The following is a 10,157-nucleotide window of genomic DNA, read 5'->3' as shown; positions in this document are numbered from 1 at the left end:
CCGTCAAACATTTTGAAATTCAGGAACATGTTTTGTTTGACAATCATTTTTTGAGTTCATGATTATTTTATGATTTTTTGAACATTTTTTTTAATTTATGGAACATTTTGTTGAAAACCCTGAACATTTTTTGGAATATTTTGAACATTTTGCAAAAAATCACGAACTTTTTGTATCTGTGGGAATTTATCATTTCCTGAACATTTTTTGAATTCGAGATTTTTTTCCACATTTTACAACTTCTTGAAATCCTGAATTATTTTTAAAAAGGAAAAACTTAAACTTAAAAAAACAAAGGGGCATCCCGCCCCGCACATGGCCCGGCCTATGAGCGCGCACGGAGGAGGTGCGGGGGGGTGAGTGCTCCACATTTTTCTGACGCATAGGTCGCTATATAGGAGGTCTCTCTAGGATGGCGTGGTCATGGTTTGCCACATCTTGACACCTCTGTCTTGGCAGACTCTATCAGACTGGCTCTAGACCACATGCACACAAGATGTTGAATCCATTGATGATGTTCGGCGCTCTTCAGAGTATCATGTCTCAAGGAGGGATATTCAACAGTTCGATCTGACGGAAGGGAGGTTTTCCTTTCCAAAGGCATTGTTTTTGGAAAACATTTCTTGTAGTTCCTGTGTTGTCAAGGGCGACATATGGTGTTGTTGCTTGTTGTGTGTCGCTGGGCATGTCAGCTCTCCTTATTTCTTTATCATTGTTATTTTTATATTCTTTTGGCACCGGGCTAGGTTCGGATACTGTGTCGTTGCAGGGACAGACTGTAATTGGTGCGTGAAACATATTGTGCCTGCCTTGGGGCTGAGCATGAGCTCCACATTCACCCTTTGGAACAGTAAAATTAAAAAAATAGTAAAACGAATAAAAAATGAATTATTTGGCAACAAACACTGATGTGTGCCTTACATGCATGCAAAATTTCATGATTCTTGGAGGTATGAAAAAAAGGTGCTCTAAAAGACTATTTTTTAAAGCATTTTGGAGCTTCCATTTTTTGCCGAGACCTCCACAAATGTCATTGCATCGCGAAATTTTGCGTGCATGTGAAACATACATCATTGTTTGTTGCCAAAAGTTTTATATATTTTTTTGAATCGTTCTACAATTTATTTTAATTTTACTATTCCAAATGTGATCTCGTGCTGACACGAGTACTTTCACTAGATATCTTCAAACTCCATGTCCGATATCTAGCTCCTTCTGTAGTGAACAAAAGTACTTCCTCCGTCCCATAATATAAGACATTTTTTAACTCTAGTGTAGTGTCAAAAAAGTCTTACATTATGGGACGGAAGGAGTAGCAGATAGATGAGAGGCGATTTGGATATTCGCAGACAGAGAGCCTGACGATACAATTCCATGTACTGCTTCACCATATTTTCTGCTTCTGTATTAAGTTTTTCTATTGATAAGATTGATGTATAAAAAAATGATTCTTCTTAATATGTTTATACCTTTACAAGGCTGGCAGCGCAAGTTGTATCCAGATTAAGATGCCCATTACAAGCATTACTTTTCAAGGAAGACTGGGCTGTGCTGTGCGATTGAATTTTGCCTGTGCTGTGCTCTGTGCATGTGCTGCTAAAACGGTCATGCGAAAGTAATAATTGGAGCATTATTTTTAGCAACTGGAGGAGTACCAGCCCTGGGATCATATATTCATATGCTTGTCAGGCCAAAGGACGCTAGCATCTTCTACACAGAAGATGTAGCGAAAGGCCCTGTTCTTTGCAAACGGAGCAGAGATAATTGTATCAGTAAACGATATTCTTTCTATGTATATACAAAGATACGGTTAATTGTATTGAAGAACCTACGTACATGTTTGGAATGCAGAATGGTCGCTCATAATCAGGCCTAGCTAGACTTCAATCCTACTGACATGAAAGACTACTCATCCAGTGTGTTTTTCATGGTCCCTATTCTTCCTGTCAAATCCGAATCGCATCCCGGATTATATACTGCTTATATCAGGTAGCACGGTGATTATCTCTGCTTTGCCAAAAAACATTTTCAGAAACTGAACCAGCATCTGACGCTGCCTTGTCTTGCCCATACCTTTTCAGATTACTGCTAGTAGTACAATTAGCTAGCATGCCGCTGCAGAGGATGACTTCATCTTCACCAAGTGAACATCTTCAGCAAGCGCCAACAAGCTTCATGGTAGGCCTACGTGGAATTGATTCCCATGCATAAGGCTGTATGGCTCCCATCACCGAGATATCATACTGGTTTTCAATGAGCAAGGACCAAGCAACGGTTATCTCCACTTCACAACTACCAAGCTCACAACTTTCTCGACTTATGTTGCTGAATTTGGTTGGGAAGACGACACTTCCACTGATTTCTCCAGCCTTCATGAGAATTTCGAGCCTTCCTCTTGATTTTACAGATACAACTTGCCTCGACAGATCTAGATAACCCTCTTCACCCACAGGCATATCTCCAGCTTGTGAATCAAGCAGCAAAATACACCCAGATGGGCGCTTACCACCGCCTTTGGTTTTGTCCTCAGGTAGTGCGGAGCAAACGATCTTGATGCCATTGCCACAAGGCAATGAGCCCCGTACAACACGAACACCGAGGATAGTGGCTTGGTGTGAATGTTCAAGCTGCTCACAGCATAACTCTATTTCACAAAGGCCACGAAGGGCACGGGTGGAAATAATATCACCACTATCAAGATCTTTTTCATCATAAAAAAAGGCTTTACTGATCAATGTTCTATCTTTAGACTCCACCATGCCCTTAAGTTTTAGGTGGACTTCAATCGTAACTGTGGGTTCCATTATGCCGCCAGACATAATTGCACGAGAAGGGCCAGTCAAGTGCAAAAAAGGATCCTGCAAGCATCATTGTTTACCATTAACTTGTCAACAAAGATGCAAACAACAAGAAAAAGAACAGGAAAATACACATGCATACCTGTCTCCTGAGGATTTGGCAGTCATCCCTCGTGCGAAGGAAGAGAATGTTGCGACGATAGTCCACTACATCTCGTGCAGCGACTACACCATATACCTTCAGCGGCCACTCAAGGGCATAGCCTTCTCTTTCTGCAACTTTAATATAGTAGACCTGCATGGTCCTCCCGACTTCAGTACCCACTTGGGTGTGGCCTGGTAAGCTTCGGGTAAAGAACATGGGGCTCAATAACGCTGCATGCAACCAAGTCAAGTGTGTTAGAAATCTGACGTCAACTAACAAAAGATTGCACAAATTGCTTTTGCTATCCATTCAAGAAGAATAATAATCAATGATTAAAGTAAATCACTATGCTAACAGAACGAATTAGCTTGCTTGAGACATGCAGTAAATGGAAGAAGAAAAGAAACTAACAACCATATCACAAGCACATTACTCACTTGGGTCTTCGAAGCTGCCAAAGTTGCTGTTCCTACGTTCCCAGCCTCTACGGTAGACATTGAAATAGTACTCCTCAGCCGCCTTTGCCGCCTCATGCGGATTCACAACTTTTCCACCCATATTCTTGTCCTCATCATCTTGCCTCATCGATTCTATTTGCTCTCCGAAATCTGGCACCCATTCACCAAGCCGGTTGAAAACTTCAGAGATAAACTTCAATGTGGAGCAATAGCATGCGAAGGGCTCTCTAATAAGCATGCATATCGCTAGAAATTTTGGTTCTGTTGAGACTAGCAGGCTCATCTTGTCCCACAGCTCATCAAACTGCCAGGAGAGCAAACCTAATTTGAAGCTTACCCTCGGCACAACCTCCTCCGTCATGGTCTCAGCCTGCTTCTTCTCAATCTTATTTCTGACAGACTCGGCTACGGACATCAAGTTACTGACTGGCAGCTCCTTGAACTGCTCCTGCTCATTGAACTGCTTGGAGACTGATTTGCAACCATCACCAATCTTGCTCTGTGTCTGCACCGTTCTGCCTTCGTTGCCAATCCTCACCAATTCAAACTCGCCACTCCTTCCCTTTGACGACTTCCCTCCGGTTTCCATCTCTATGTCGTCGCCAATTTTTGTCTGGGTATCGGTCAATTTCCCTTTATTGCTGATCCAACAGGCATTCTGCATCGTGCTGATCCTCTTCTGGGCCTCACAGTCGACCCGACCGAAGATCTTATTCGACAACTCATACATAACTGATTTCAACCCTAGAAGGTTCTTGTATTCCTCGGAGCCGTAGTGTCCAAACTTCCCCATCTTCTTCTCCAGGGCCTGGATCCAGCAGATACTCTTCTGCATGAAGATGGCAGCTTGACAGAGCTCCTCGCTTAACATGGACTCGCCGCTCCTTCCCTTCGAATTTCCTGCAGTCGCCATTCCACTGTCCTCACGACTGTCACCTGACTGTGGCATCGTCAAGGGAACAAGGGACCAAGCAACAGTAATCTCAGCCTTAGAGCCATCAGCAAGGGGAAATTCGCATTTACTTGTGTTGTATTTTTCGGGTTTAAGGAGGAATTGAGCAGTAATCTCAGTCTGTGATGGTGAACCAGCCATTATGAGGACTAGCAGCTTTCCATTTAATTCCACAGAAACTACATGTCTTGTCAGATAAAGGTAGTCATTGCTTGCCATAGGCATTCTTCCACCTTTCGAATCAAGCAGCAAAACTTGCCTAGATGATACTTGCGCAGCGATATCTTCATTACCATCCTCAGGCACTGAATAGCAAACAACTCTGCCACCATGAAAAAGCAATGATTCCTGTTTGGGTGTAACAGCCACACTGAGGATAGTAGCCTGGACCGACTGTTTAAGTTGCTCACAGCACAGCTCCACTGTGCACAAGGCGTTTTTAGCGAGATAGGTACAGGAATTATCAGCATTGTAAAAGCCAAATGTACTGATCAATGCTGTATCTTCAGATTTTGTTGCGCCCTTCACTATTAATTGGATTTCGATGTAAACAGTATCCGTCGAGACAATTGCACGAACCGGGCCAGTCAAGTGCAATAAAGAATCCTGCAAGCATCATCATTTGCCATAATCAACAAGGATGCAGGCAACAAACAAAGGATCAAGAACACGAAAATACCATACGTACATTTTCTTCAAGGATTTGGCAGTGCTGTCTTGAACGGAGGAATAGAGGGTTGCGATGACGGTCCACAGCATCACGGACTGCGACCACTCCATACACCTCCAGTGGCAACTTTTGGGGTTCTACTAGTGAGACTTTGATGGAGTAGATCTGCAAGGTACTCCCTGCGACAGCTTCAATTGGAATGTGGCGTGGTGTGCAATGTGTAAATTGCATGGGGCTCAATATCGCTGCATACAAGTTAACAAGTTAGAGATCTACTACATCAAAGTCTCACTAGTAGAACCCCAAATCGTGGAGTAAACTTTAGTAAATAAATAGTCCATTTAAGAATCAATCTGGTTGAGTGGTGTAAATTCCAAAATGCAAGTAATCAGGTAAGTAGCATGCATGCAAGTTTACTCACTCTGATTTTCGAAGCTGTGGCCATCCTTGCCCCATATACGTTCCCAGTAGAGATGATAAGCAGTGAATCTCTTCTCCTCCATCTCCACGGAATCTTCTTTGCCTGCCCTGCGAAGCTCGTCCTCCATGGCTGACAAGAAAGATTCTGATTTCAGCTTAATCATCGTTGATTTCACTTTGTAGTCGAAGTCCGAGTCCATTCGCTGGAGCATAGTGATACGGTCAGAGATCAACTTCAATTTGCTGATACGGGATAGGTACGGCTCAGAAATAAACTTCATCATGGTGTTCCTTATATCTTTGTTCTCTGACGAGAAGGATCTCAGAAAGTTGCACATCTCGTGCCTCAGCTCATCGATCTGCTCAGAGAATGCCGGCAATCTGAAGCCGAACCTTAGCACTGCCATTGCCTCCTCCCGGATCTTCTTGTTTTCAAATACCTTAGCAATGTCAACGACCACTTCTTCAAAATTCAACAGGATTTCGGTTGTCAATTCGGGCACGGTCTCCCAGCGGAGTTGACTGTCTGACTGGCTAACGATCCACTCCTGGGTCTCCATTGCGAGGAAATCAAGCAGCTCCTCACTGTCTGCGCCTCCGCCTCTGTCTCCGTCGGCAAGGATTCCGGAACGGTGGAGCAGATTCTCGAGTTCGAGGGATGCGGAACTCCTGCTTCCCTTCGACGACTTCCCTCCAGCTTCCATCTCTCCGCCGTCGCCAATCTTGCTCTGGGTCTCCATCGATCCCCCTTCATTGCCGATCCAACCGGCCCTCTGTACCACGCCCATCCTGTGCCACAATTGGAAGATCCTCTCCGTCAAGACGACCATATCCATTCTGAAATCCGGAAGATTATCATAGTCAGAATCGCTATGTGCAATCTCCTCCATCTTGCCCTCCTGGGCCTCGATCCACCGGATACTCTCCCGCATGCAGATTCCAGCCTGATAGAGCTCCTCGGCAAACATGGACTCGCCACTCCTTCCCGTCGAACTCCCTGCGGTGTCCATCTCACCTCCTCACCACTGTGCGGTGTCCTTTCTTCTCCCCGCCGTCGCCGCCGCCGCCGCTCTCGTTTTTTTGTTCGGGGGAAAGCAAAGATCCCCCAGCTTAGGGTTTTCAAGATACGGTGCAGACGGGCGTGCGCCCATATATTTTCTCTCGGGCGTAGCCAGGCCCAGTAGTAGATCGACACGGACCTTCCCAGCACGCACATGGCCCAGGCCCATCCCAGTATCAGTGTCGTGAATTCAAAATAAGATCACGAATTTGGAAAATGTTAGCAAATTCAATAACGAGCATTTCTAAAATTCTGTAAAAAAGGGAGAAAATATTAAAACCCGAATTCTTATAAAATGAGGTCAATTATTGGAAAAAACGAATATGTTTCGAAATAAATGTTTCATTTTTTTACGATAGCGAAAATTTGTTGAAATTTTGATTAATTTCCGAAATGCAAACAAAATCTGAAATCATCCGGTTGATTAAACGAAAACTAAAGCCGCCCCCACGACCGTTAGATGCGTCCATCACAACCATCGCTCAGATCCCGTATCGCTCGCCCACAGTCCGCATCACACGCCTCGCCCTCAAGCATCGCTCTCCCCTTCACATCGGGCAGTCGGTCACCGCTTGTCTCCGACCGCGTCCTCTATTGACTGTCTCGCCGGTGATGCTGCAAAGCAACACGCATCACATCTTCCTGTGTGCAGCAACGGCCGCCGGCGACTCACCGGGACGCCGCCAGCGACCGCTCGATTGCAACAATAGGACCTCCATTGCAGCGTCAGGAGTCGTCGGGAGCGCTCCATTGCAGCGTCGAGGGTCGCCGGGAGCTCCGTCGCAGCGCCGGCAGCCGCCGCCGAGCGCTCCATTGCAGCGCAGGGAGTCGCCGGAGTGCTTCATTACAGCGCTAGGGGTCGCCGGTGACCGCTCCGTCGCAGTGCCCGGAGCCGCTAGGTGCTCCATTGCAGCGCTTGGAGCCGCCGGCGAGCGCTCCTTCGCAGCGCCCACAGCCGTCATCGCAGCTCCGCGAGACGCCGACGAGCGCTGCATCCTCGATTGTTGCCCCCTTGCAGCATCTACGTTGCCTCCAGCGACCGTCGTTGCCACGTGCAGCAACTGCGACGAGCAGTGGCCATCCTTTTGCTTTGCAGCAGCGGGCAGGAGTAGCGGATGCAGAAAACAAAACGGTGGTGTTCCTCGTGAAGGTGCACACGAATGAGGAGCAGAAAGCTCCCAACAGGGGCGGCCGTCGACTTGCTGGCGCTTGCCCTGATCTAGAGGGAGGGAAAACGAAGGAGGAAGGCGAAGGATAGGGGCGAGGAGAAGAAAGTGAGTGGTTGTGCGGTTTGCTGCGTGGGGATAACGAAGAGGAATAGCGGCACGTGGGCCCAGGCCATGGGACGCGTGTCGATCGCTCGAGCCGACTTACGCGCCGTGTAGATCAGCCGGATGAAAAAGAACGTTTCCCTTTTTTGGAAAACATGAACAAATTTGAAATCCCAAACATTTTGCAAAACCAAATAATTTGTGACATTTTGAATTTCTATAATGATTTTGAAAAACTTTGAGTAAAAAAATGGAAAATGAATATATTAAAAAGTGAAAGAAAAATACAAAACAGAAAAAATGTAAACCAAAACCAAAAATAAAAAACCGAAAACCAGTAAGAAACAGAAAAACTGCTAGGAACCTTTTGAAAAGTTCCCAAAACCGGCTTGGGACCATCTAGGGAACCCAGAAAATGTTAATATGTAACAGTAGTCCGACAAATATATAAAAGGTCTCATACCATTCAAAATATGTTATGTGTATTTTAGAAATGTTTAACATTCATTTGAAGAAATGTTCAGACATGGAAAAACTGTCATCATGTGTTAGAAAAATGTTCTTGACATTTTACAATAATATTGCCCAATGTACTAAAATCATGTAGTTTACAAAAAAAATTGCGTGTGGGTGTTTTTCATGGTCCCTATTCTTCCTGTCAAACCCGAATCGCATCCAGGATTATACTGCTTGTACTATCAGCTTGCACGGTGATCATCTCTGCTTTGCCAAAAAATACATTTAGAAACTGAACCAGCATCTTTTTTTTTCTTTTTCTTTTTTGAGGGAGAAACTGAACCAGCATCTGACGCTGCCTTGTGTTGCCCATATATACCTTTTCGGATTACTACTACACTAAGAAGTACAACTAGCTAGAATGCCATCTTCACTAAGTGAACCTCTTCAACAAGCGTCAACAAGCTTCATGATCGGCCTATGTGGAATTGATTCCCATGCGTAAGGCCGTATAGCTCCCATCACCAAGATATCATATGAGTAGTTTTCAACGAGCAAGGACCAAGCAACGGTTATCTCCACTTTACAATCACCAACCTCACAACTTTCTTCACTTATGTTGCTGAATTTGATTGGAAAGACGACACTTCCACTGATTTCTCCGGCCTGCACGAGAATTTCTAGCCTTCCTTTTGATTTCACAGATACAACTTGCCTCAACAGATCCAGATAACCCTCTTCACCCACAGGCATATCTCCAGCTTGTGAATCAAGCAGCAAAATACACCCAGCTGGCAGGGGTGGAGGCAGAAAATTTGGCCATTGGGTTCACTCCAGGGCTACATTCCGTCTAACTTTATTTTGGTTTGCCAAAGTATGTACCAACTCTCAAAAAAAATTCTTATTTTTTGACTCTTCTAACTCATCATGGCCTTGGAAAGTTAGGCCTCAATGCAACAAGTATCTCAGCGAATCAATGAAAGCATTAAGTCAAATTTGATTTTGCTTTTTTGTATGATCAGTTTGCTTATCAAGAGCAACCTGAATTGACTGAACTTGATTCATCAACGCAACACATCTTTCTACTATTACATTATGAAAGCTAATAACACTACCCTTACCCTCATGAGTATATAGTCTGCTTTTCTTGTTCCAACCGTTCTAGCTGTTAATTGCAAATGCACCAGTTCCAGCTTGTCCCTCGTCGTAATTTTTGAAAAGGTAGCAGAAGAAGGCCTAATTCACTTTATCATTATACTCAAGTCAAGGACCATACTCATCAACAATCTGGATTAAATCTCCATTGAGTATCTCCAATCTCCCCCTGTGGATAATCAAAATTAGACGATGGCCTATAAGGTCCCCTCGTTAAATATTTGCGCCTTCCCTCATCTTGCTTCTTTGGATTTCTCGTGTACTCCAAAATTCTCATCCGATCATCCGGATCATAAGGCAACTCATCTAAGTTAATTTCTGTATGAATATTAGGCTTTGGGAGACTTAACTGCAGTGACATTCGACGCACTTTGCCTAGGTCTAATGGGTGACCTCGATGTGCCTGTATCATAATCTTGATCTAGTGACCAAGTTTCCTTTGAAAAATACCGCTCCATAGACTAGATCAATTAAAGTGCATGGATTTCTTTAGAAGACTAGGGCAAAACAATCACCGTTGTATTAGGCTATTAGAGAGAGAGAAGATGCGGCAATGTAATCTAATTATCTCAACTTTTAGGATTTAATTGTTGCCGATGTCGATCTGCGGCCGCCTGCTTGCCGCGGTCATGAGGCGGCGGCCGAGTCACCAAGCAACACGAAGAGGCGAGATGGGAGTCGAAGAAACGAAAAGACGAACAATGAAAAAAAAACAGACGATAGATGAGGCGTGCCGCGTGTGGCTTCATGTTTGCGTGACTCACGGACTCCT

General features: G+C 44.7%; 1 protein-coding gene across 1 annotated transcript; it reads right to left on the bottom strand.

Annotated features, from left to right (window-relative positions):
• Positions 1-1,764: 1,764 nt before the first annotated feature.
• LOC123190686 (uncharacterized) lies at positions 1,765-6,725 on the bottom strand. The gene is made up of 5 exons (XM_044603383.1): positions 5,445-6,725; positions 5,042-5,268; positions 3,381-4,959; positions 2,941-3,173; positions 1,765-2,858 (listed from the first exon to the last, which is right to left on the bottom strand). Exons 1-5 carry the CDS (start codon positions 6,451-6,453, stop codon positions 2,154-2,156), a joined length of 3,753 nt encoding a protein of 1,250 aa, XP_044459318.1. The 5' UTR covers positions 6,454-6,725; the 3' UTR covers positions 1,765-2,153.
• Between the last annotated feature and the right edge of the window lie 3,432 nt (positions 6,726-10,157).

The sequence above is a fragment of the Triticum aestivum genome, chromosome 2A (genome assembly GCF_018294505.1).
Source record: "Triticum aestivum cultivar Chinese Spring chromosome 2A, IWGSC CS RefSeq v2.1, whole genome shotgun sequence".
Classification (NCBI taxonomy): Eukaryota; Viridiplantae; Streptophyta; class Magnoliopsida; order Poales; family Poaceae; genus Triticum; species Triticum aestivum.
This window is presented reverse-complemented; position numbering and strand designations above follow the sequence as displayed.